General features: G+C 47.5%; 1 protein-coding gene across 1 annotated transcript in view; it reads right to left on the reverse strand.

The window, feature by feature from the left end:
• The window catches only part of SFI1 (SFI1 centrin binding protein), a 94,470-nt gene that overhangs the window by 2,896 nt on the left and 64,428 nt on the right, over positions 1–27,146 (reverse strand). Inside the window, exons 13-27 of the mRNA XM_066370433.1 lie at positions 20,285–20,382; positions 18,145–18,211; positions 13,808–13,938; positions 9,939–10,020; positions 9,453–9,631; positions 8,324–8,399; positions 7,763–7,858; positions 7,221–7,297; positions 6,050–6,152; positions 4,756–4,852; positions 2,333–2,493; positions 1,860–1,934; positions 1,088–1,162; positions 758–934; positions 418–680 (exon numbers count right to left, since the gene is read on the reverse strand). Coding sequence (XP_066226530.1) covers positions 418–680; positions 758–934; positions 1,088–1,162; positions 1,860–1,934; positions 2,333–2,493; positions 4,756–4,852; positions 6,050–6,152; positions 7,221–7,297; positions 7,763–7,858; positions 8,324–8,399; positions 9,453–9,631; positions 9,939–10,020; positions 13,808–13,938; positions 18,145–18,211; positions 20,285–20,382 — 1,757 coding nt within the window. The remainder of the gene's footprint in view (positions 1–417; positions 681–757; positions 935–1,087; positions 1,163–1,859; positions 1,935–2,332; positions 2,494–4,755; positions 4,853–6,049; positions 6,153–7,220; positions 7,298–7,762; positions 7,859–8,323; positions 8,400–9,452; positions 9,632–9,938; positions 10,021–13,807; positions 13,939–18,144; positions 18,212–20,284; positions 20,383–27,146) is intronic.

Below are 27,146 nucleotides of genomic sequence, written 5' to 3' on the forward strand. Positions count from 1 at the left end.
CAGGCAGGGCAGGACCAAGTCCCAGGCCGGTGCCCCTCCCCACCAGGAACCTCTCCCAGGCTCAGGCAGCACTGAGCAACAGCAACACCAGCACCACGTGTGGGGATGGGGCAGGGGTCAGAGCATCAAGAGGGGTTTCTGAAAGAAAGCCCTGTTTCCTGGCTGGAAGGGGGAAAGCAGGATGCTGGCAGGTCTGGGGCAGGAGGGCGAGGCTGCCCCACAGCTACTCCTCGTGCTGTGTGTTCTCTCTCTGAGCTCAGGAAAGACAGTCTGCACCCAAACGGGGGGATAGTCCTGATGGTGAGTGGGATCCCAGCAGCTCAGCCGTGACCATCAAGGCCCAGTCCTCCCTCTGGTCCAGTCCAAGTTTTGCCCCAGGTGGGAGTGAAGAGGAAGAGGTGAGGTATGGCTACTCACAGCTCCAGGAATTGAGGGTCCCTAGCATCCAGAGCCAAGCTGCCCAGAGCTCCCTGTGGCCCACGAGGAGCTGGTGGCCTCTTGGTCTCCAGGGCAGCATCTCCAGCGCCAGCAGCAACGTGGTCAGGAAGGGGACCCTTGAATGTCACTCTCCTGCTAGGCATGGTGGATGTGGGGGGCTGAGGCTCCCTGCCTGGGCCCAGAACCTTGTGTTTCCAGAGGATAGCACAGCGACGGACTACCTGGTGCAGACTGTGGGCCGCCTGCAACAGCCTCTATCAGATCATGCTGTGTCTTGCCCGCTCCCCACAAGAAGGGCAGGAGGGACTCTGGGCACTACCTGCACCTGCTGCTGGGCATGCAGCTGCTGCCGAAGGGCCTTCATGCCCGCTGCGAACCGCAGGAGGCGGGTGATGCCCTCCTGGAGAAGCTGCTGGTGGTGGGCCTGCACTGCCTGCTCCAGCCGTGCCTTCTTCCTCCTCCTCTCCAGCACAAAGCCCAGCCAGGCGGCCCATACCTCCAGGGGGAGGGGGGAGGGGGAAGAGGAGGTGAAGCCCAGCTCTCCCTGCTTAGACTCCCCCAGGGGCTGTGCCCACAGCCCACCTGCCCTCCACCAGGCACAGTCCTCTCCTGGGAGGGGCAGGGGCAGCAGGGAACAGAGCCCTGTTACCTTGGCCTGTAGCGAGAGGGCCCAGAACCACAGGGCCCGTGCTGTGCCCTGATGCTCCCGCCTCCTGCTCACCAGCTACAGGCAGAAAGAAAAGATCACTGCAACATCACCTGCAGGGAGGCCACCCTGACCACACAGCCCTGTCACCCTGAGACCCCTCTGCCAAGTCCCAAGGGAGTGGATCGGGATGATCCCCTGGAAAGAACAAAGGCAAAGAGCTCCCTTTGGGGAGGAAACACATGGGGGCAGCCTGCTGGGCTGGCAGGAGAAAAGCGGGGGACATCTCCATATCCAACCCAGGAACCAAGAGGGACACACGAAGCCTTGCTGAGCAGGATGCTGTCCCGCCAGCACTTTATCAAGCCCTCGGCAAAGACTGACAGTGCATCTCATACTAATTTTTGGATACTACCCTGGTGGGTTTTTTTGTTTTTGTTTTTTTTTAATTTATTCATTTTTTTTTAGAGAGGAGAGGGAGAGACACAGAGAGAGAGGGGGGGGGGGAGGAACTGGAAGCATCAACTCCCATATGTGCCTTGACCAGGCAAGCCCAGGGTTTCGAACCGGTGACCTCAGCATTTCCAGGTCAATGCTTTATCCACTGCACCACCACAGATCAGGCTACCCTGGTGTTTTTAATGTGACACAGAAACAGGGCCCTGAGGTGACTTGGTCTTAAAACAGTCACAGGTGGAAGGAAGGCAGCAATGCCCAGAAACGTTGGGAGGTGGGGGACAAACCCTGGGGGAAGGGGCTTCTCAACAGCTCCCACCTGTTGTCTCCACTGGCGGAAGCAGGACCGGCTGAGTGTCTGGGCCAGGAGGCAGGCGCCCTGCCTCTGCAGGTGCTGGGGAGAGAGGGTGCATGGGGAGCTGCCTGTGGGTGTCACCTGGTGCCCCATTGCTGGGTGAGAGGCTCCCGCCCAAGTGAATGGTCCTCCTGTCACCAGGTATCCAGCGTGAAGCCAGGGACCTCCTGCATCAAGCAGGTCCCCCAGCTCCGACAAGCTTGATTCAGAGTGAACTAGGTTTCTTGCTAAACCCTCTTCCAGCTGGGAGACCAGGTCCAAGGCTGGCACCCCCGCCCCCAGCCATCCCAGAAAGGCTCCTGCAGCCTTGTGCCCACAGGACCCAGACCACCCAGCACGGAGACGGGCTGCGGTGAGTTCTGCAGGAAGGACCTCTTCCTCCCTGGCCAGGGCAGCTATGCTGCACAAGGGCACTGGGGGAGCTGCGCCTGCCTCACCCGCTTCCTGACGCAGCTCAGATGGTGCCCCATCCACCGGGCCAGGCCCCGCAGCAGCAGCTGCCGATGGTAATGCTGTGCCGCCCTCTCCAGCTGGGCTCTCTGCTGGGCTGCCCTCCGGCCGCAGCCCCGCCAGCGCCGAAACCACGTCCTGAGACGACCTACAGCAGAGCCAACCAATTTGTTCTTGTGTAGGATCTGTGTGAATGACCATGTCACGGGCTAAGTTTAGAGAGTGGAGAATGGACAGAGCTGGGGTGTCAGCCCACACTCGGTGGATCACCACATGTGGACCTTTCCGAGGACAGCTCTGGCCACTTTAAGCAACTGCGAACACCTGAGGACCAAAACCAGACCTGCTGTTTGCTGTTGTGACCTTAAGGGCTCACCAGAGCCACAGTGACAGCAGGTGTGCCAGGGCCCACTCAGGGTGACCCCAAAGGCCCTCGGCCTGACAGAGTGAGAGGTGGCAGCCCTGTTTTGCGAGAGTGGAAACCAAGGCTCAGAGAAGTCTGGACAGCCGAGCCGGGCCACATCCTGTGCTTTGTTTGTGTCACCAGATTCTCTCCTAAGGAAGCACTTTCTTCTGCTGATCTGTTTTACTTTGGATTTTTTTTCTTTTTCTTAGGCCCTGAGAGATGTTCCTTTCAGACAACAGAAGAATGTTGATACCAGGGCACTGATGCCAAGACATCTTGTCTTCCAGCACCTGCCAGGGGGGAAGGGAGGGCGGTATTCACAAGTTTGGAGGCCAAGCGTTAGTGCTAAATGCTGACACTTCTGAGCCCTGCTGTGAGCTCATAGATATTAGTCTCACTGGACCGTCATGACAACTCCAACAGACTGGTATCCCCATTTTACAGATGGAGAAGCTGAGGCTCAGAGAGGACTTGCCCCAGGTCACACAGCCAGCATCTGACTCCTGCTTGCACTTAAGCACTGCTTAAGCAATGACACTGTGCTCCCAGTTCCTCCTCTTCTAGCGCCACCCCAGCCTTGGACTGCCAAGGTGTGCCTAGGACTCAAAGGCCTTACTTAATTAAGCCAGGAAATGGTCCCACAGGTACTGAATGCACACCTACTAAGTGGTGACAGCAGTCTCTTGTCGCTGGTCTCCCAAGTCCCTGTACCATCATCAGTGGACCGGGCAATTTTGCTCCCCAGAGTTCCGTGCCTATTCCCCAAAGTGGCCACCCAGGCCAGGGGTGGGCACCTGACCCAAACTGCCAGGGCCTGTGCAGCACCAGGTGCCAGAGCCCTGTCCAAACAGAGACCAGGGCTGGACTAAGCCCCCCTCCCCTCCCGGCTTCTCTTGGGAGTAAACTAGAAACAGCGCTGTGTGGGGTGAAGAACAGCTTGAGGACACACAGAAGTACGTTTAACCCCAGGGTTGTGTCCAGAAAAAGCAGGATGTGTGTTCATCAACAGCAACACCAGTCAGCCAAACCAAAGCTGAATTCCTTTCTTGGAGCTAACTCCAACAAGCCAGCATAACAACTTGACCTGTTTTCTCTATGGTTTGATTTAAACCATTTCCATTTGTATTCTCATTTATTCTAACTATAAGCTGTCCCCTCAGTGTCGGATTCCCGCTGTAGGGCCACTGTTTCCATGCGTGTCACGAGCAGAGGCTCTCGTCTGGACTGTCTTTCTCAGGCTGTCTGTTTAGCAGGCAGTGGGGCTACCTGAGCCGATTAAGCAAGTCCCTGCTCCCTAAACACACACGGGCCCAGTACACAGGGAAGCCGGATCCTCTCATGATGGGCTGAACGGACAAGCAGCAGCCACTGGAAGGACTTCCCATCAAAACCATCCCCCCAATCCCTCAAACTCTTTGATCCAGCTTCATTCCCTTATTTCTCTGTAGATCTCAAGCCTTGGCTTTTCATGTTAACATAAACCAATTGGTAATCAGCTGGGAAGAGAATGCTGTGATGTACTAAATAGGCAGGCCTCCCAAATTCACGTCCACCCTGGAACCTCAGAACTGATGTTATTTGGTAAGAGGGTCAGTGCAGTGTAATAATAACTAACATCATACTGGAATGGGGTGGGTCCTTTCTACAGTGTGACTTGACTTCTAAGAAGAACATGAACACACAAGGAAGACAGCCACATGATGACAAAGGTGAAGGCTAGAGTGTCTACAAGCCAAGGAAACAGCAAGGACTGCTGGGAGCCCCCAGGAGCTGGAAGAGGCAAGGAAGGATCCTCCCTAAGCCTTCGGAAAGAGCATGGACCCCCCAACAACCTGACTCTGGACTTGGCCTCCAGAACTCTGAGAGAACAATTTTCTATTGTTTTAAACCTCCCAGTCTGTGGAGGCTTAAACTAATACACATGAAAAGGAAACAAAGACTAAAGGGAAGCAAATGGTATAGTGCAACAGTTCTGGGTCCTTCATGGTCCGGGGTCCCACTTACCCCTGTCCAGAACCTTCTGGGCCTCCCTGACAGCACAGTCCTCCTGCTGTCGGTAATATATCTGCACTGACGCGGCCTCCTGCCACTGGTCCAAGACCTAAAGGACCAATGGAGAACAAAGAGGTGATCACAGCGCATCCTGCCTTCCTGGAGACACCCCAGCTCTGCAGGCAACAACTTGTGGAAGGAAGCCAAGCAGTGGACACATGGCGCTGACACCTATTACAGGAGCCATGTGCCATCCACACAGACCACAGGCAGAGTCCCTCGTCCCTACACAAGAAGCCCAGTCCCTCAGGTGATGGGATTTCTCTACCTGGAGGTCAACGTCACACCATGCCATAAAGACATGACTGAGCTTTCATTCTATTATACTTGCTGAACAGAAACTGTACACTGTGTGTATGCTCTCATGTGAGATATGACATCACAGTAACTGAGCACTTTACAGAGAAGTCAGGCAGCCAGGGATACCTGGTGCCTGCTCCCCAAACTACCACAAACTTCATTCACCCCAAAAAGGCCTCCCTTCAAGCCCTGCAGCCAAACAGAGTCCTGACTCTCCTTCCGAGGAAGGGGAAGGGGAACCACACGCTGGCCTCGGGGCCTTCCTGAGAACAGACTGGGCCTTGGCCACATGCAATCGTTCCTTGTCTGTGGACGCAGCCAAGTTGTGAGGAGCAGCTCCTACCCAGCCTGGAAGCAGGGCTTCCCAAAGGCTACTTTCTTCTAAGGCACCTGAGCCCAAGAACCACCTGTCATTTCACCCGTTTTGAGTCCCCTCTGTCTTGTAACAGTTCTTCCCACAGTCACATCTGGCCCCCCTCCTCCAGTGCATGAGACTAGACCCCACCATGGCATTTTGGGGCCACTTCCCACTGACAATGACCAATGGCCCCACATTACTGGGATGCTCCATGTTTTCCAGAAAGTTCTGTGGCCACAAAACCTGCACAGCTGATGAGGAGGCGTGAGCATCCTCTCCTGAGAGGTGCAGAGACGGAGGCGTGGTGACTTTAGATGGTTTGTCCCAGTGGAAAAGCCCACATGTGTGGAAAATACTGGTTCTAATACAAACCAGTTCACTCACTACGAGCTGTGTTCTGTTTTAGTGAATATTGGTTCATAATTCAGTAAAGTAAATAAAACTGCTCCCATGGCAGGGAGGAAAGCAACTGCTTTTTTTGGTTCCCTTGTTCAGTTCAAATCCCTGGCACCACCTGCCATGCCACCACCTTGTAGGAACACGGACTCAAACCCTCCTGAGGGACCAGCTGGCCTCCTCATGCCTCACCTTTAGGCACAGGGTCCTTCTGTAGTGAGCACATGCTTGAGAGGTTTTCTTTGCTTCATCCATACAGGCAACAGTGTTCTCTCTCCAGCGATATAACACATCCCTGCAGGTGCACAGGCCAGGACAGGGCAAGACCAGTGTGGGGAGACAGGGCGAGGTTTCTGTGAATCATTCCTGGTTCTTCATCCCACTGCTGAGTCAAGAACGCCCTCTGCCTAAGAGCATCTGTGTCACTGACAGCATGTTTACACTGATGTGGACACACGACACAAGGTTGCTGAGCACCTGCCCTGTGCCAGGCACTGGGGAAGCAGTGGGGACAGGGTGACCAAGATCAAACACCACATCCTCACACATTACATGCTGGGGGGAACACAGAGCCGTAACCAGGCAATGACAGGCCGGTGACTCACGCTGTGATGAGGGAGCTACAGAGACAGGAGCTGCAGGAAGGGCAGCAGAAGCCCAGCGCCTTTGCCTAGTGTGGAGTCAGTTTGGGGATGCCTTCTTTCTATGAGTGCTGTTTGAGGGGCTGAATGAACACATTACAAAACTCTGACAGAGGGACAGGGGTGTTTAAAATCCGAACAGTGTATGCTGAACACAGAGGAAAGAAAGAGAGGAAGGAAAGAGTGGAATGAGGGAGGCCTGTGGGGAGGAGCGAGTTTGGAGCTCAGGAGCCTCAAGAGGGAGCTGGAGCTGAGGCAGTGTAGGCGACCTCCAAAGGTGTCACAGATGTAGAAGGTCCTAGAGGTGGACAGATGACTCTGGCGAGTCAGGGAAGGTCTGGAGAGCCACGCGGGAGACAACTGACTGAGAGGCGAAGGGAGTTTCTAGTGCATCAAGGTGCTAAACCAGTGCCTCGAGAGGCTGAATCTTTCAGGTCTAAAATGGGGAGGAAAGGGCGCAGAGGAGCAAGACAAGTGGGAGGCCACAGACATCCAGGAGAGGGCTGCTTCCCAGAGACTCCGCTCTGCACGCAGCATGGGCTCGTAAGAGGTGAACCAATGAATGGAGTGCTTGCTGTGGAAAAGCCAAAGCTATGCTAGGAGCAGCATGAGGGGGCCAGGCCTGTCCTATGCCTGGCCCTGGACAAAACTCCCCAACCTGCCTGGGTCTGGAGTCCATCCCCTGAACCTCAGGCTGGGCCCAGAGATGCCAGGAGACTCACCGCAGCAGCTGCCTTCTGTGCTGGCTCTCCCTGGCCGCCACCTCCTGCAGGATGCTCCGCACCTGGCTCTGGTAAGTCTGTAGGAGACCAGGACTGGAGGCCGCCCCTGGGCCCCAGCTCTCCCTATCCCCATGCCTCAGAGGCTCTCAGCAGGAACCTCGATGCCCAGTACACCAGCAGAGGGCAGGGAGAGGCCGAAAGGCTCAGGCCCCAGGCTAGGAGACCGCCTGGACAGCAGGGTGTCTCATTAAGCCCTCACCTAATAAGTCAAACCACTGGACTACCTGACCCAGGGGCCACATTGATGGGAAGGCTGGTGCCCTCAGACAGCACTTTTTACTTTTCTTGTTTGCATTTGCTGAGCAAGGACAGAAGAACTTAGCCCTGGGGAGTAAGATCCCCTGTCCAGGGTGCTTGCTCTGTTTGAGGCTGGTGGAGTTACTGTTCTGAGAGGGGCAGGAAGAACAAGGAAGGAAAACAAAGTCCCCAGGATCCCCATCCCCCAAAGGCAAGGAGCCGTGGAGGGAAGCAGCAGCTCCTACCTCCCAGGTCTGCAGCGCCCTGTGTAGCAAGCTGTGCTGGCGATGCAGGTCTGCTCGCATCAGCTTCTGTTGCTCAGCACCCCGCAGGGCCAGGCACTGCGGGCAAGAGAAAGCCGGCCACGGAGGGCAGAGGAGGCTCAGCTCTGCCTCCATTTTACATGCAGGCTGGGTGAGCCCAGGTAAGATACAAAACCGGGGAGCCCCAGCTTCCTCATCTATGAGTAGATACCTTCAGGGGTTTGTGGGCTAGGGCCTGACTTAGGGCAGATGCTCTAGCAATGTTTGCATAAGCATTTTTGCCCAGAGCAGGATGCCTATCAACAGTTAGACCAGGGATTTCAGATAAGAACAGCCTCCACGTAAAAGAACAAGGAATTTTGAGTCAATGATCTCATGAAATCGGGTTAACATTCTTCCTCTGCTGCCCAGTCTCTTCCCTACGCTCAGAGACAGGTGGTTTCAGAGGGACTGAGGAGGAGCCCATATGGCTGCTGAGTCACACTGACACAGCTCCACCTGTCCACGAGCATAACATGGGTGGCACCTGTGCCAAAGCCTTACCTCCCTCCACCTGTTCCAGGCCCAGTGGAGGAGCCGTGCTGTGTGGAACTCTGCAGCCAGCACCCTGCCCATCTTCCTGTGGGGAGAGTCAGGGCTCAGTGCTGCAGCCCAGACCCAGGGCCCTCTCAGTGCTGACCCTTCACGGTCCCTGGCTCCACCTACTGGTCCCTAAATTTGGGGGCAAGTCAAGATCCACTGAAGAGCCGCCAAATTTGGGCTCTGCAACCAGGAAAGTATACATATAACCAAGTTTTTGCAGACCAGTTCACAGGGCTTCAAGTATCATGAAGCCTATTTATGTGCCGGTGCCTGTACCAGAGGTGCAATGTGGCCAGGGTCGACCACGTGGTGTGGTAAAAACTGCCACATCTTGGCCCTGGCCGGTTGGCTCAGTGGTAGAGCGTCGGCCTGGCGTGCAGGAGTCCCGGGTTCGATTCCCGGCCAGGGCACACAGGAGAAGCGCCCATCTGCTTCTCCACCCCTCCCCCTCTCCTTCCTCTCTGTCTCTCTCTTCCCCTCCCGCAGCCAAGGCTCCATTGGAGCAAAGTTTGCCGGGCGCTGAGGATGTCTCTGTGGCCTCTGCCTCAGGTGCTAGAATGGCTCTGGTCTCAACAGAGTGACCCCCGGATGGGCAGAGCATCGCCCCCTGGTGGGTGTGCCGGGTGGATCTCGATTGGGCACATGCGGGAGTCTGTCTGACTGCCTCCCTGTTTCTGGCTTTGGAAAAGTACAAAAATAATAATAATAATAATAAAAAAAACACAAAAAAAAACCCTGCCACATCTTGCCCCCTGGCCACTGCTGCTGCTCCTTGGGGGGGTGGGGGATTCAATTATCCACAAAATAGCCCATTAGTTTATTCCTTGGCCACAGTCACTTTGAATGGGCCCAACCAGTAAGCAGGATGTAGCTCATGGGCAGGACCTCAGGTCCATAGGCACATCTGTCCCCAGCAGAGTTCCAGGATCCTCTCACTACAGCCTTGGTTTTGCTTAGATTGTTTCAGATTGAATTTCTGGAATTTAAAACCAGGACCCTGTGGCTCCACACTCGGACCTGACAAAGCCGCTACTGTGATCAAAGCTGGTCTGAGATGGGAAAAGCCTCTGAGGCAGAAGTGTCCACTCACTCTGATCTAAGCTGTCGGGCTCTCTCCCTCCAAGTGGAGAAAGCCTTCCGGAGCCTCCGCTGGCGGTGGTGGGCACAGGCCACTGCTTGCCACTGCCGCTCCCAGCAATGGGCTGCCGCCTGCTGCTGCCACATGGACCAGAACCTTTGCAGAAGCTGGCGCTCTGCATGGAGGATGGCCTGCGGCAGGATGACAGGGAGAGAACAGAATGAGTCAGGCAGGAGCAGGCACAAAAGCCAGGAAGAATCTAGAAGTCACAAATAATGACCATGGCAAAAGATATGGACATTCAAGAGCTAGCTGCCCTGGCCCAGAAGAACACAGATGCCTGAGACCCTGGCCCTGCCTTGTGTGTCCTGATCACCTGCAGGACGTCCTTCAGCATGGGCCAGGGTTCCAGGCGCTGTCCTGAGGAGAGGGGGCAGCGAGCAAAGGCTGGAAACCAGTCCCGCCCATACCAAGTCCTTCTCAGAGAAAGCCACTTACTAGTCTCTCTGCCAAGCGGTTTTCTTGATGCCGAAACATCTTCTGCCACCAAATAGCAAATACTTGCTTCTCTATTGTCTCCCTATTTAAAAAAAAAAAAGAATAAAAAGTTCCAAATGGATTTTTCCTCTTATGCTATGCTATTAAAAGGCAAATAAGCTTAGAAAGGGAGAATGAAAAGGGGGAAAAAAGGAAAGCAGAAAACAATAGCCAAAGAAATTCATAAACAACCCAATATTGTACAAGTATTTCTGGGGTCAGCCAAGCACTCACACAGTATGGAAAGACTGAGACTGAGACTCTCGTTCTTAACTCCATGTAGAATTACCAACATGCTCAACAATTGTAAGTGAAGGCTGTTCCAGTCCATGCTGACCAGCCAGGACACAGATCCTTGGGGGAAGTAGTTAAAAACAGATCCCCGGCCCCCAAGGCTGACTGAGCAGGTCTGAGGCCACCCCAGGAAGTGGTATTTAAAACAAGTGCTTCAAGTAAGGTAGGCAGGGAGACAGGTTTGGGAACCACTGCTGTCACCTCTGCTCAGCCCACCTGCTCACAATATGGTGTCAAAGCCTGCTGAAGCAGTGCTGGCACAACTGGTCAACAGCCACCAGGAACCATGCATTTGCACTGGCAAAGCCATGGGGCAATATATACGAGGCAACTGTTTTCAGACCCTGGACAATAAGCAATGCAGACTGTGACTCTTGCAAGTGGGAAACAGGCTAGGTGAGCCCCTTAGCTGCCCAGGCTTTTTGTCTGGGGCACTCTATGGACAGCGAGGGAAGGAGGAGGACGTCAAAGCAGAGTCTGACAGTCTTACTGAGCCGAAGCAGAAGGCTTGAGTTCAAGGCTCCAGGGGAAGAACTGTGTGGACTCGTGTGGTCCTCCTAAGCTGGGCATGTGGAGACTTCACCCCACGCATCTACACCTCAAGGTTGCCACAGTGCCTGAGTGGCTGTGGCCTAGGGAGGCCCACCCCTCACCTACAGGCACACTCCCAGACACCCTGTACAATGCCCCAGGGAAATGCCCAGAATTCTCTATGAGCAGCCCCAGGTCCTCAGCTGAGGCTGCACAGGCAGCAGCAGTAGGCCTAAGAGCTAAGCAGAGACACCAGAGGTTGGACAGGGTTGGGAGACGAAGTCCCAGCCCATTCATTGTGGAAAGTTTCCACTGAGAAGCCTCAGGAGTAGCAGCCACTCCCTAACACTGAAGACACAATAAAAAACAACCACACAAGAAAGAATAAAACCAGACTTGACAGGACCCACAGGAACCATCAGAATAAACAGGAACCATCACCTGCCAGAACAAAATGCAACACCCTTTAAAGAAAAGCCAGCTGTCAACACAAACCTAAATGATGGAATCAGCAAACACCTAGAAACAGCTCTAATAAATAAGTTTGAGTATATAAGTAAAAAGATAAACAAAATTAGTTACCCAAGAGGAAATCTCAGCAGAAAAATAAAAACTACAAAATATGGTTTGGGGGTTCCTCAAAAAGTTAAACATAGCATTACCCTATGACCCAGTAACTCCACTCCTCAGTATTACCCCAATTACAAGCAGTCTCAAACAGATGCGTGTATACCAATGTTTCAACAGCATTATCCACAACAGCTCAAAGGTGGAAACAACCCAGGTGTCCATCAACACATGGATGGATAAACAACTTGTGGTGTATCCATACAGTGGAATATTATTCAGTCACAAAAAGAAATGAAATTCTTATACATGTTATCTATAACATAAACTTTGTAAACATCATGCTAAGTGAAAGAAGCCAGACAAGAAAGGACAAATATTTTTTTGTTTTGTTTTGTTTTTGTTTTTACAGAAACAGAGAGAGAGAGAGAGAGAGAGACAGATAGGAACAGAGAGAGATGAGAAGTATCAATCATCAGTTTTTCGTTGCGACACCTTAGTTGTTCATTGATTGCTTTCTCATATGTGCCCTGACCGTGGGCCTTCAGCAGACCGAGTAACCCCTTGCTCAAGCCAGTGACCTTGGGTCCAAGCTGGTGAGCTTTACTCAAACCAGATGAGCCCGTGCTCAAGTTGGCGACCTTGAGGTCTCGAACCTGGGTCCTCCGCATCCCAGTCTGACGCTCTATCCACTGCGCCACCGCCTGGTCAGGCAGAAAGGACAAATATTGGATGATTTCACTTATCTGAGGTACTGATAGACAGGCCAGGGTCACAGACTGGCAAGCAATGGAACAAGGGCCTGAACTTCTGAAACAGGAGGACAGGAATCTAAAAAACTAACTTTTCTGCAAAGATCCAACTCAACCAAAACAAGATACACTCCTTTGCTATCCTTCAGCCTCCTGTCTCCAATCCACCCTTCACCCTATTGCCTTAGGCGGGTAGCTGTAAATTCACCCAAGAATGCTCCCCACCAAAAACCCTTTTAGAGGCTCCTATAGGCAATTTTGTAGGTATCCTCAATTTTGGGTCCCTGCAGGATGCCAAAATGCAAAAAAGCAACAGAATCAATGATGACTTCATTTGTAAAGGAAACAAAAGGCTGTGTGTGTTTAAGTAATGAAGCATTTTTTGAATGAATCTTATACCAGATCTCAAAACAGAAACTAGGAAAAGGCAAAGCCACTCCCTGCAGGAGACGGGGCAAAGGTAAGTGCTATCCCTTCATCAGACACTATTCCCTATGACCACTCCCTAAAAACATGTCCTTGGACTTTGTGCTGAGGAGCCCTGGAGTTTTGGCTGATCCCTCAGAATGAACATCTCCTCAGTCAAGGTCACTGGAACTCCTCCTGATGCATGTCCTTCCCTCTCGTCTCTGTCCTAAGTTGATATACACCACACTCAGGGCAATCTCCAGAACTGTCACTTTCCTAGCTGCATGCACCTGCTCAAACATCTGTCTATTACCTATCTATAGGGTTAGGCAATCCCGTCAATCTGGTCCTCCTCATCCTGCCCACTCCCGCCATCCACCTCAGCCCTCCCGCTTACAGCCAAGTCTCCCCAGGCTCTACCCTCAGCACCAGCTCTGAGCTCTAGAGCTTGTGGCTGACATAAATGAGGACATAAGGATCTGTTCTCTCAAACTCTTCTCCAGTTGTTTTTTGCGTAAGTCTTATCTCCTATAAAGTCATTAAAAGGATGCTTTTCCTCCTTGGACTTTGGAATCCGGGAGCTCTGAATTTAAACCCTGGCTCTGCTAATTACTACTGTTTGTATTACATGGGTGAGTCACTTATCATTTTGAACCTGATCTCTCAGGACTGCTGGGAGAAGGAAATTATTAATGAAGATGATGTCATAGGCAAATGAGTCTATCTATTGGTTTCCTTTCTCCCATCATACCATGCCTACCACAGTGGCAGACACCAGTTAGCAACTGCCAATTTCATTACATTCCACCAACATGTTGTAAGGACCTGCTAATTGGCAAATTTTCCCCCGAAGCAGATAAAAAGATATAGCTCTGCTCCTTGTCTGTCCTAATTTCAAGACTTCAAAAAGCCAGGTCTAGCAGAACAGGGACCAAACATTTCAGGGAAGTCACACTCAAGAATTCCTGCCAAAGCACTGCAAGGTCCAACCACACTCTGATCCGGAAAGCTAATGGGCACCTTTAATGGAGCTCACTATGGTTTGTAATGAGGCCAGGGGCGCAAGACCCAGACTGTTTAGAAAGCATTTACAATAAAGATGAACAAAAGTTTTCCTAGGGGAAAATACTGACTGTCTTCCTGCTAGATGAAATCAATGAGGGCACATTAGTGGAAAACAAGGAAGAACCTGGGCCTAGAGGCAGGGAGGCTGAAAAGCAAAGCACATCGCTGTGTGAGTGGCCGAATGAGACCCCAAACGCCGGCCCCGCTGCATACCTGTGAAAGTGCACTGCTCTTGCATGAAGGACACTTTCTTGCTGGTTCCATTGCCAGAGTCTTCTCCATGCCTGGAAGGCTGCGGGCAGGGCTCTCTGCTGGAAGTGACTGTCTGCTCTGGCCTGTAACAGCTGAAGTAAAACAGTGAATGACCTTCATTTGTACTTTACATTAAAAGAGAAAATGACCTTTCAATCACGCTCTTGAGGGAGGTTTGCCTCCTACACAAAATTAATAAAAGATGAAATCATTTTTAACCTCTGCTAACCGGATAGGGGAAATATGAAAAGGGAAAACTGTTTGCTTTAATTAAAGGTGAGTTAAGCATCTCTTCATATATATATATATTTTTTAATTTTTTTATAGGGACAGAGAGAGAGTCAGATAGAGGGATAGACAGGGACAGACAGACAGGAATGGAGAGAGATGAGAAGCATCAATCATCAGTTTTTCGTTGCGACACCATAGTTGTTCATTGATTGCTTTCTCATATGTGCCATGACCGCAGGCCTTCAGCAGACTGAGTAACCCCCTGCTCGAGCCAGTGACCTTGGGTCCAAGCTGGTGAGCTTTTTGCTCAAACCAGATGAGCCCGCGCTCAAGCTGGCAACCTCGGGGTCTCGAACGTGGGTCCTTCCACATCCCAGTCTGACGCTCTATGCACTGCGCCACCGCCTGGTCAGGCTCATATATATATATATTGTGTGTGTGTGTGTGTGTGTGTGTGTGTGTGTGTGTGTGTGTGTGTGTATTTATCTAAATATTTTTTCTGTGGCCTAAGTGGTCATACCCATTGTCCACTTCCCTATCAGCATTTAACTCAGTGATATATATGGGCTTTTCAAACCTTAAGAAATTTATCAGTCCTTTGTCATGTCATCAATATTATTACCAGCCTATAATATAGCTTTTTATTTTGTTTATAATGTATATTTGCATGTAGATTCTTTAAATTTGTATGTAATTATAAAAGGCTACTACTATTTCACTGATATATCAGTAGGAAGACAGATAACTGACATAAAAGAATATATATAACTCCATGATTAAAAACCTTGGCAAGGGAGAAACATATATACGTGTGGCAGTTTTTTGTTGTTATTTTGTTTTAATTTATTTTTTATTTTATTTATTGACTAGAGAGAGAACGAGAGAGAGGAGTGGGCAAGGAGCAGGAAGCATCAACTCATAGTAGTTGCTCCTCACATGTGCCTTGACCCGGTAAGCCCAGGGTTTCAAACCAACCTCAGGATTCCAGGTCAATGCTCTATCCACTGCATGTGGGGATAGTTTTTAAAACAGGACTGCAAATTCTTTGACTTTCCTTCACTGGGAAGTTATGTCCCCTCCTCCTGAATCTGGGTGGAACAGTGACTGCTTTGACCAATAGAGTATGGTGAAAGTGACAACTGTAACTTTTTGTGTGTGTGTGTGGCAGAGACAGAGAGAGTCAGAGAGGACGGATAGAGACAGACAGGAAAGGAGATGAGAAACATTAACTCGAGCCAGCGACCTTGAGTTCAAGCTGCTGAGCCTTGCTCAAACCCTATGAGCCCATGCTCAAGCTGGCAAGCTTGGGGTCTTGAACCTGGGTCCTCCACATCCCAGTCTGAAGCTCTATCCACTGCGCCACCACCTGGTCAGGCGACACTGTAACTTCTAAACCTAGGTCATAAAGGGCTATTCGGCTTCTATCTTATTTACTTCTTGAGCCCTGAGCTGCAACATAGAAAGTCTCACTACCCTGCGGCCACCATGCTGTGAACAGGTTAGCTGTAGGCGCTTTGATTAACAGTCCCAGTTGAGCCCTGTCTTCAAGTCATTCCAGTCAATGACCCAGACATGTGAGTGAAGAATTTTCTATATGATTCCAACCCCTTGCCATGAGAATCTTTCCAGCTGTGGCCCCAATAATCATGCATCAGAGACTAGACATCCTTGCTATGTTCTGTTCCAATTTCTGACCCACAGAGTCCTTAAGCATAACAGAATGGTTATTGTTTTAAGCCACAGAATTGGGGTAATTTTTTTGCATAGCAATAGGTAACAGTATGCATGTAGGTGAGTGTGTGTGTGAATATATGGGCACACATTCCTACCCACACGAAGGAAAAAAGATACAAGGTTTACTCACCATCAGAGGCAAGATTATGGGTGTTTACAATTTTTCCTTCCTATGTCTGTCTACACTCCCAAATTTTCAATAATGTCTCTACATCCTTTTCTTTTTACTTTTCATTAGGGGCATTTTCAAATGTAAACAAAAGTAGAAGCAATAGTATAGAGTTTAAAATAAGTTTACTGTTGTTAATATAGAAAGTAATACAATAATAAATAATAATACAAAAATATACTCTGTGTTTTATATACTGACAAATGTAAACCTACTTTTGCCCACCCCTGTATAAATGAATCACCATGAATTTATCATCCAGCTCAACAATTAGCAAATATTTTACCACTCTTTATATATTAGGTTTTAAAAAGAAAAAACCCACAAAAATTAATATTTTTATCTGTTCCTGAAATAGAACTGATGTGCTCCTTGGATATCTAAACCAAAAGATCAAAGTCAGATTGTTAGCTGAAGATTTTTTAAGGTCAACAACAAAACTAAGTGGGGCTCTTACTAATTTTCGAGACCTGCTACGCTGGCCACGCTGGCGCAGTGTGACAGAAAACAGCACTGACCCCTGATCTTCTACCAGTGCTGGGTCCCGAGTCTCTCTTTGCCAGGACGGAACTAAAAGAGAGCTCTGCTTCCTTTCCACCTTGAATAAACACAACCTTTCAACTCCGGCCCTCACATTCTTGTCCTAAAAGGTCTCTCTACATTCTGTTGTGTTTGTATTAAATGAGCTTAAGAGATCAAGGGACCAATATCCTTTCAGAAACAGACACATAACCTGAGGGACATCAAAGAATGCAGCAATTCTAAGCATTTTCTAGGATATGGAAGGCAAGGTAACAAAACAAGCCATGCCCTGGGTTAACTATCCACACTCCAAGAACTGAGTCAGACCTTGAAAAAAAACTGAAGCAATCAACGGCAGTTCACTTTTTTTTTTTTTTTAAACTCGTTTGCTCATTCATTTGCCCAAATAACAGTCAGCACCTACCCTATGCCAGCACTGTGCTGGGCTAAGAAGAAAGAGCCAGGCTGTATCCTCAAAGACCACACAACTGACAGGGAGAGGCCAGAAAAAAAAAACAATACGATGAATATTCTTATGATGACACACCTGGGTGGGGTGGAAGAGGTGACACCTGAGCTGAAAGGGTAGCGAGGAACAGACATGCAGGGACAGTGAGAAGCAGGGGGACAGAGTATATTCAGGGAACCAGTGGCCGCTTACTTGGTCAGGGTGTAGTTGTGAGGGACAGCGAGTGTGGTAACAGGAAAGGGTAAAGAAACAGACGGGGACCAGCTCTCAAAGAAGTTTGTATGCCTCACTAGAAAGTTTGGGATCTATCCCCAAACTATGAGAGTCAGCCTCAATCTTTAGATTCACAATGATGCTAGCAGCAGATGGAGGTGGGGATGGAGAGGCCAGTACAAATAACAGGGACGGGCTTGGTCTGTGTCTTGCCCCATTGCACTGCCCGGCATGGCCACAAAGAGGCATGTGTAACGCCACCTCCCGCTGCACTGCCCATGCAGACATCATCACATTCCCCTGAGCCTGAACGGGGCCTCAAAATCCTTCTTGGCTCAGTGCTCCAGACAGCTACCCATCATTGGAGCTGGCCTGCAAGATCACACTTGCCACCCTGTGAGAGCAGGAGCTTTGTTTGCTTTGTAACACAGCTGTATCCTCAGTGCTTAGCACACTGTCTTGAGGCATAGCAAGCTGCTCAACAAGTCTTTCCTCAAAGGAACTGAGCCCATCTGTCTCACTCTGTCCTCACTAATTCATGACCCTGACCCCCACCTCCTCCCACCCACTGTGGGTACCCGGGTCTCACACTGTTTAGCACGAGATACGGCACTTCTGCTCCGCACCTTTTCCAGTATCTTCTGAAGGTCCCACTGGTTGACGGGCTAGCTAGCTAATACAATAAATGAATCTGACTAAAGATGTACATAGCTGTTAAGAGCTCATCACTTTCAGAGAACACCTGCATTTTCACAGCAGATGAAGGAATGAGAGTTAGGCAGACTTTCTGACATTACTAGAGGGTACTGGCGGAAATAACTTTGAATTCTTTACAGCACCCTCTCTTCCAAATCTGAACACCAAGACCTCCTGGCATAAGCCTTTCCCACGAATCTTTCCAAAGCAAACGAGTCCAAGAATGGAAGCCAGCAGAGCTGTCTGCTATGAAGGACTCCATACCTGCTTGTATCGTCTCTTCTGAGTACGCTGTAACCACCACATGATACACTTGCGTAGCAATGTTATTCTGCAATAAAACACAGAACACAAGGTACTGTCCATCCCACTTCCAGGTTTTAGGTTTTTAAATATTTGTTTTGTTTTTGAGGTGGGTAAGTGTAGGTGTAGTTACATCTTCAGTGCTGAAGGCACACCATGGGTTTCATTCCAGGAGAGAGGGAAGAACCTGGCACCTAACATGAAATCCATCAACCCTGATTCTGGACTGTGGCTTGCCCAAAATGTTGACAGCTTTCTTGTAAACTAGAGCACCAAGTACAGCATCTCTGGAATCTAGGTAATATGCATGAAATCCTCCAAATATCATTCTTGTTTTATGGCCAAACTCTGGGACTTGTTTACGATCACTATGCCCCTTGTCTGCAGTGATTCTGAGAATGAGACCAATTTCAGTTTTGTAAACCAGGATTTAGAGTAATGGCATGCCCTGGTAACTCCAAACTGAGTCAGTGAAACATTGGATTCTCACTGACTTATAAAAAATGCTCCAAGGCCCTGGCCGGTTGGCTCAGTGGTCGAGCGTCGGCCTGGCATGCGGGGGACCCGGGTTCAATTCCTGGCCAGGGCACATAGGAGAAGCGCCCTTTTGCTTCTCCACCCCTCCCTCCTTCCTCTCTGTCTCTCTCTTCCCCTCCCGCAGCGAGGCTCCATTGGAGCAAAGATGGCCCGGGCGCTGGGGATGGCTCCTTGGCCTCTGCCCCAGGTGCTAGAGTGGCTCTGGTCGCGGCAGAGCGACGCCCCGGAGGGGCAGAGCATCGCCCCCTGGTGGGCAGAGCATCGCCCCCTGGTGGGCGTGCCGGGTGGATCCCGGTCGGGCGCATGTGGGAGTCTGTCTGACTGTCTCTCCCCGTTTCCAGCTTCAGAAAAATACAAAAAAAAAAAGCTCCAAAATTAGACCTAGAACTATGCAAATTAAGTGGATTAAATTGACTTTTTTGGTGACAGAGACAGAAGAGAGAAACAGATAGGGACACACAGGAAGGGAGATGAGAAGCATCAATTCTTTGTTGCAGCACCTTAGTTGTTCATTGACTGCTTTCTCATATGCGCCTTGACCAGAGGGCTCCAGCAGAGGGAGTCACTCCTTGCTCAAGCCAGCAACCTTGGGCTCAGGCCACTGACCTATGCTTCAAGCCAGCGACCTCTGGGCTCAAGCTGGTGAGCCTGTGCTCTAGCTGGTAAGCCTGTGCTCAAGCTGATGACCTCAGGGTTTTGAACCTGGTTCCTCTGTGTCCCAGTCCGACACTGTATCTCCTGTACCACCTCCTGGTCAGGCTTAAACTGACTTTTTTAAGAGCAGGGGTATATTGAACACTTCTGGCAGCAAAAAAGTAAAGAGTGGTTATGATTATTTTATCAGTTTTTTTAAATAATTTTTTTAAGATTTTATTCATTTCTCAGAGGAGAGAGAGAGAGAGAGAGAGAGAGAGAAGGGGGAGGAGCAGGAAGCATCAACTCCCATATGTGCCTTGACTGGGCAAACTGGGGGTTTCAAACCAGCGACCTCAGCGTTACAGGTCCACACTTTTATTCACTGCGCCACCACAGGCCAGGCAGCAGTGGTTACTTCTAAAGAGTAAGACAAAGGAGTTGGAGGGAGGGACCCAGGTAGCTTTTATTTAACTCTCAATCATCTTTCCTATCCATTGAGTTTTCCTTGTGGACAGGCGGTACATTCATATATTTATTTTAACTGAAGGATTCACCCTAAAAAAATGAGGACACTCTCTGCACACTTTAAGACTAAACCACAACTATTCACCTGGCCTGAGCCTTCTTTTTAACAGTATCAGTGCATGAATTTACGACATGAATGTCACTAACACATGAAGGACTTAGGCAGTGAGTTAGCAGGCATATATTCCCAACCATGGGGGTCAAGAACCAGTGCAAACATCCTCCTTCTGCCTCTCCTCTGATCAGCCAAAAGGAAAACACAAGCTCAGGAACCAACGGTTCACAGCAGGGCCTTTCTGAACCTGCTGCAGTAAAGATGGAGGGTCAGTGATCGCTCCTGGAGGACAGTTTGTTGGTCACAACAGGTCCCTGGAGAGCCCAAGGAGAAGGCCGGAGTCCCTACCTGTAGTGGTCCCAGGCAGCATGCAGTACGGGCAGCTGCTCGCTTTCCTTCCTCTGCTCAACCCGAGACTGCCAGAGGTCCCAGAACCTACGTAGCAGCTGAAACAAAACAGGAGGGAAATGGAAAGTAAGGCAAACGGATCCCGCTTAACACATCAGCTAGCAAGTCCCTACTTCAAAAGACTATACGGTCCCCCAAAGCAGGAGTCACCTCAAGTCAGAGCACCCAACATATAACAGGCTTGTGAAATGATTATAGAGAAACTAAATGGAGCTATTCTGGGCCAACATAAAAAGCAAAATGAAGGATTGTCCAGTTTCAGTTTTGCAAGATGAACAGAGTTCTGGAGATGGATGGTGGTGATGGTTGCACAATAACATGAATGTACTAATGCCACTGACTATACATTTAAAAATGGTTAAGACGAAAAACTGTATTAGTGTATTTTACCACAACTAAAAAGTAAACATGTTAAACAAGAGTGGGGGGGTTGTTATTAATTAAGAGCCTTAAGAGACACAACCAAATGTAATGAGTAATCAATCCTTAACTGAATCCTGGTTTGAAAAAGAATAGCTATAAAGACGTTTTGAAGACAATAGTGGAAACTTTCATACAGGCTGGGTACTGGATAATACTGAATTGGCTGTTCATTTTTTTAGGGAGCTATTATGTTACATAAGAAAGTGTTCTTTTTGGGTGATGTGTGCTGAAATGTTTAGAAGTGTCAAGATGTCTGTAATTTACTTTGAAATGATTCAGAGAAAAAGGAGACAAATATAGCAAATATTACCAATTGCTGAATTTAGATAGACAGCTACTTATTACACTATTCTTTATATTTTCTATACATTTGAACATTTTCATAATAAAAACAAGAAAACCCTATCCTTCTCCACCCAGAAACACAATCCGTATGTAGACAGAGACACCTGCCGTCCTTGGGTAAGTCAACCCCTGAAGACAGCAGATTACAGTGTGAACACAACAAAGCCTCCTGGAGTCCAGCTTCAACCGCATCCCCCAGGTTAGGTTGGAATTCACAGTCCCTGACCTCCGATTCAAACACCAATTTTCTTAACAAACAGATAAAAAGAGTGGGATTAAATAAGACAAAACACAAGGGTTTCTCTATTGGCTGACATATTAAAGAAAATTAACACCGGAAGTGACGTCAGAGAAATAGCGCCGTAAGGAGTGATACTGATAAATAGCCCTAAAAATTCAACAAGATCTTCAACCAGAGACAGAAAAATCTATCCTTGGAGCCTCCAGAAGTTCCACACTAAACGCAGAGGCAGAGGCAGCAGCAACCCCATAGCTGGATCATCAGGCTACTAATTCAGGAAGGAAAGACTAGGAGAGAGGCTCCGGGAACACGGACTCTCTCATTGGCAGAGCCTGCAAATGCTAATGAGCCTCGACTGCCAACGAGACTGAAGCCCAATATATGACATCGCCATAGAGACTAATCAACTGCAAACCTCTACCTAAGCGTGCCACAGGGGCAGAACCCGGGGTAAAGAGTCACTGACCAGGAAGAGGGAGAGAAAAGGTAAGATGATAACCTCTCAAAATCAAGAATAATCCACAGACTTTATAACCTATCCCATTTTATTATATTTGTTCGTTTGTTTCTCTTATCTTCTTGTCTCGATTATTTTCCTCCTCTTCCAATTTGGTCGTTTTAATTCTCTGCTGGTCTTACTCTCTCCTCTCCTTGAACTACACTAGCCATAAGTGTTACATCTCCCATTATCTTTCCTTTCTTCTTCCTTTCTCTCTATAAGGGTTGCACTCCAAAACCCTTAACTCTCTCAATCTCTCCTTTTATACTGTTTTCTTCTTCTTTTTTTCTCCCTCTATATTAATTTCTTCTTTTCTCCTTTACTTTTCCTCTCATTCAATCCTCAATCATGAACAAATTATTTTATCTGGGACTCAAATTTTTCTTTGTGGTGCTTTGGGGTTTTTTTTACTTCACTTTTTTTTTTTGGTATTTTTCTGAAGCTGGAAACGGGGAGAGACAGTCAGACAGACTCCTGCATGCGCCCGACCGGGATCCACCTGGCACGCCCTCCAGGGGCAATGCTCTGCCCACCAGGGGGGGCTGCTCTGCCCCTCTGGGGCGTCACTCTGCCGCGACCAGAGCCACTCTAGCGCCTGGGGCAGAGGCCAAGGAGCCATCCCCAGCGCCCGGGCCATCTTTGCTCCAATGGAGCCTTGGCTGTGGGAGGGGAAGAGAGAGACAGAGAGGAAGGAGGGGGGGTGGAGAAGCAAATGGGCACTTCTCCTATGTGCCCTGGCTGGCAATCGAACCCGGGTCCCCCGCACACCAGGCCGACGCCAACCGGCCAGGGCCTTTACTTCGCTTTTATAACTCACTAGCAGTGCTCCCAACCCTGGCTCTCCATTTTACCTAGTTCTTGCTCCACTAAATACAATAGTAATTTTTAAAATTTTTTTCCCTTTTTCCTGTTTCCCTCTTATTCCTCTCATCATATCTCTTAGTCAACCATCCCCTAAAAGCAAATCATTTTATTCTTGACCTAAATTTTTTCCTTTTTCCATTTTGTGGGTCCATACCCACTTTTTTGCCCCTTTATCACTTCTCTCCAACTCAGGCTCTCCATTATAGGTAGTTTTTGTTCTATTTAGCACAATATAATTCACAGTTCACCACAAGATTTTCTCAAGAAGGAGGGAAGAGGAGAGGAAAGGAAAAAAAAAGTGGGGGGAATAATAATTTTTTTATTCTTTTTTATTTTTTTAACTTTTTATTCTTTATTAATTCTCATTAATACTATCAACAAAACCACCCTCAGATGCAATTAAGGAAAAGGAAATCGAATATCATGTATACAAAAGACAGAGAGATAGCACAGAGAGATGAGGAAAAATCTATGGAGAAAAAACTTAATATATTGGAAACCTTGGAGCTAAATGACAGAGAATTTAAAATAGAAATCCTAAAAATACTCAGAGACATACAAGAAAACACAGAAAGGCAATTTAGGGAGCTCAGAAAACTCAATGAACACAAAGAATATATTACCAAGGAAATTGAAACTATAAAAACAAATCAGCCTGACCTGTGGTGGCGCAGTGGATAAAGCGTCAACCTGGAAACGCTGAGGTTGCCGGTTCAAAACCCTGGGCTTGCCTGGTCAAGGCACATTTGGGAGTTGATGCTTCCTGCTCCTCCCCCCTTCTCTCTCTCTCTCTCTCCCCTCTCTATAATGAATAAATAAAATCTAAAAAAAAACAAAAACAAAAACAAATCAAACAGAGATGAAAACCTCAATTCATGAGCTGAAAAATGAGGTAACAAGCTTAGCTAATAGAAGAGGCCAGATAGAAGGTAGGATTAGTGAAATAGAAGACAAGCAACTTGAGGCACAACAAAGAGAAGAAAGAGACTCAAAAATTTAAAAAAATTAGAAAGTCCTACAGGAATCGTCTGACTCCATCAAAAAGAATAACATAAGAATAATAGGTATATCAGAGGGAGAAGAGAGAGAAAATGGAATGGAGAACATATTCAAACAAATAATAAATGAGAACTTCCCAAGCCTGTGGAAAGAATATAAGCCTCAAATTCAAGAAGCAAACAGAACTCCGAGTTTTCTTAACCCCAACAAACCTACTCCAAGGCACATCATAATGAAACTGGCACAAACCAACGACAAAGAAAAAATTCTCAAGGCAGCCAGGGAAAAGAAGAATACAACATATAAAGGAAGGCCCATTAGGTTATCATCAGATTTCTCAACAGAAACTCTACAAGCTAGAAGAGTGTGGACCCCAATATTTAAAGTCCTGAAAGAGAGGAACTTTCAGCCACGAATACTATACCCATCAAAGCTATCCTTCAAATATGAAGGAGAAATAAAAACATTCACAGATACAGAAAAGATGAGGGAATTTATCATCAGAAAACCCCCACTCCAGGAATTACTAAAGGGGGTTTTCCAACCAGATAAAAAAAAGAACAAAACAAAACAAAACCACAAGTAAAAGCTCCACCAAGAACACAATAAAACCAAATTTAAACTGTGACAACAAAAAAAAGGGGCGGGGGGGAGGACAGAGATTAACAGTAGCAAAGGATAATGCAGTGCAAAAGTACTCACAAGATATTGCACTACAATGAACAGGGTAGAAACCCTTTTCATTACTTAATGTTAACCACCATTGAAAAAACCACCACAGAAGCACATGATTTAAAAAAGATAGCAACAGAGGAAAGACGTATGGAATACAACCAAACAAAAACAAAAGATAGAAAAACGAAAGAGAAGGATCAAACAAGACACAAAACTAACAGAAAGCAATCTATTGTATAAAATGGCAATAGGGAACTCACAAGCGTCAATAATTACACTAAATGTAAATGGATTAAATTCATCAATAAAAAGGCACAGAGTAGCAGAATGGATTAAAAAAGAAAATCCAACTGTATGCTGCCTACAAGAAACTCATCTAAGCAACAAGGATAAAAACAAATTCAGCCCTGGCGGGTTGGATCAGTGGTAGAGCGTCAGCCTGGCGTGCAGAAGTCCCGGGTTCGATTCCCGGCCAGGGTACACAGGAGAAGCGCCCATCTGCTTCTCCACCCCTCCCCCTCTCCTTCCTCTCTGCCTCTCTCTTCCTCTCCCGCAGCAAGGCTCCATTGGAGCAAAGATGGCCTGGGCGCTGGGGATGACTCCTTGGCCTCTGCCCCAGGCACTAGAGTGGCTCTGGTCGCAACAGAGCGACGCCCCAGAGGGGCAGAGCATCGCCCCCTGGTGGGCGTGCCGGGTGGATCCCAGTCGGGCGCATGCGGGAGTCTGTCTGACTGTCTATCCCCGTTTCCAGCTTCAGAAAAATACAAAAAAAAACAACAACAAAAAAAACAAATTCAAAGTGAAAGGCTGGAAAACAATACTCCAAGCAAATAACATCCAAAAAAAAGCAGGCATAGCAATACTCATATCTGACAATGCTGACTACAAGACAGCAAAAGTACTCAAAGACAAAAATGGTCATTTCATAATGATTAAGGGGACGTTGAATCAAGAAGACATAACAATCCTTAATATATATGCACCAAACCAAGGAGCACCAAAATATATACGACACCTACTTACTGACCTTAAAACAAAACCTGACAAAAATACAATCATACTTGGAGACCTCAATATACCGCTGACGGCTCTAGATCAGTCATCCAAACAGAGAATCAATAAAGATACATTGGCCTTAAACAAAACACTAGAGCACCTGGATATGATAGACATATACAAATCATTTCATCCCAAAGTGACAGAGTATACATTTTTCTCCAGTGTACATGGATCATTCTCAAGAATTGACCATATATTGGGCCACAAAAACAATATCAGCAAATTCAGAAAAATCGAAGTTGTACCAAGCATATTTTCTGATCATAAAGCCTTGAAACTAGAATTCAACTGTAAAAAAGAGGAAAAAAACCCTATAAAAATGTGGAAACTAAACAACATACTTTTAAAAAATGAATGGGTCAAAGAAGAAATAAGTGCAGAGATCAAAAGATATATACAGACAAATGAAAATGACAATATGACATATCCCATATCATTTTCTATGGGATGCAGCAAAAGCAGTAATAAGAGGGAAGTTCATATCACTTCAGGCCTATATGAACAAACAAGAGAGAGCCCAAGTGAAACACTTAACTTCACACCTTAAGGAACTGGAAAAAGAAGAACAAAGACAACCCAAAACCAGCAGAAGAAAGATAATAAAAATCAGAGCAGAAATAAATGAAATAGAGAACAGAAAAACTATAGAAAAAATCAATAGAACAAGGAGCTGGTTCTTTGAAAAGATCAACAAAATTGACAAACCCTTGGCAAGATTTACCAAGGAAAAAAGAGAAAGAACTCATATAAACAAAATCCACAATGAAAGAGGAGAAATCACCATGGACATCATAGATATACAAAGAATTATTGTAGAATACTATGAAAAACTTTATGCCACTAAATTCAACAATCTAGAAGAAATGGATAAATTCCTAGAACAATACAACTTTCCTAGACCAAGTCAAGAAGAAGCAGAAAGCCTACACAGACCAATTAGTAGAAATAGAAAAAACTATTAAAAACTTCCCCAAAAATAAAAGTCCAGGCCCAGACGGTCATACTAGTGAATTCTATCAAACATTCAAAGAAGACTTGGTTCCTATTCTACTCAAAGTCTTCCAAAAAACTGAAGAAGAAGCAATACTTCCAAACACATTTTATGAGGCCAACATAACCCTCATACCGAAACGGGGCAAGGATAGCACAAAAAAAGAAAACTACTGACCAATATCTCTAATGAATACAGATGCTAAAATACTAAACAAAATACTAGCAAATTGAATACAACAACATATTAAAAAAATAATACATCATGATCAAGTGGGATTCATCCCAGAATCTCAAGGATGGTTCAACATACATAAAACAGTTAACGTAATACACCATATCAACAAAACAAAGAACAAAAACCACATGATCTTATCAATAGATACGGAAAAGGCATTCGATAAAATACAACACAATTTTATGTTTAAGACTCTCAATAAAATGGGTATAGGAGGAAAATATCTCAACATGATAAAGGCCATATATGATAAACCATCAGCTAACATCATATTAAATGGCACAAAACTGAAGGCTTTCGCCCTTAAATCAGGAACAAGACAGGGTTGTCCACTCTCTCTACTCTTATTTAATATGGTGCTAGAGGTTCTAGCCAGAGCAATCAGACAAAGAAATAAAAAGCATCCATATCGGAAAAGAAGAAGTAAAGGTATCACTTTTTGCAGATGATATGATCCTATACATTGAAA

Source organism: Saccopteryx leptura, chromosome 2 (genome assembly GCF_036850995.1).
Source record: "Saccopteryx leptura isolate mSacLep1 chromosome 2, mSacLep1_pri_phased_curated, whole genome shotgun sequence".
Classification (NCBI taxonomy): Eukaryota; Metazoa; Chordata; class Mammalia; order Chiroptera; family Emballonuridae; genus Saccopteryx; species Saccopteryx leptura.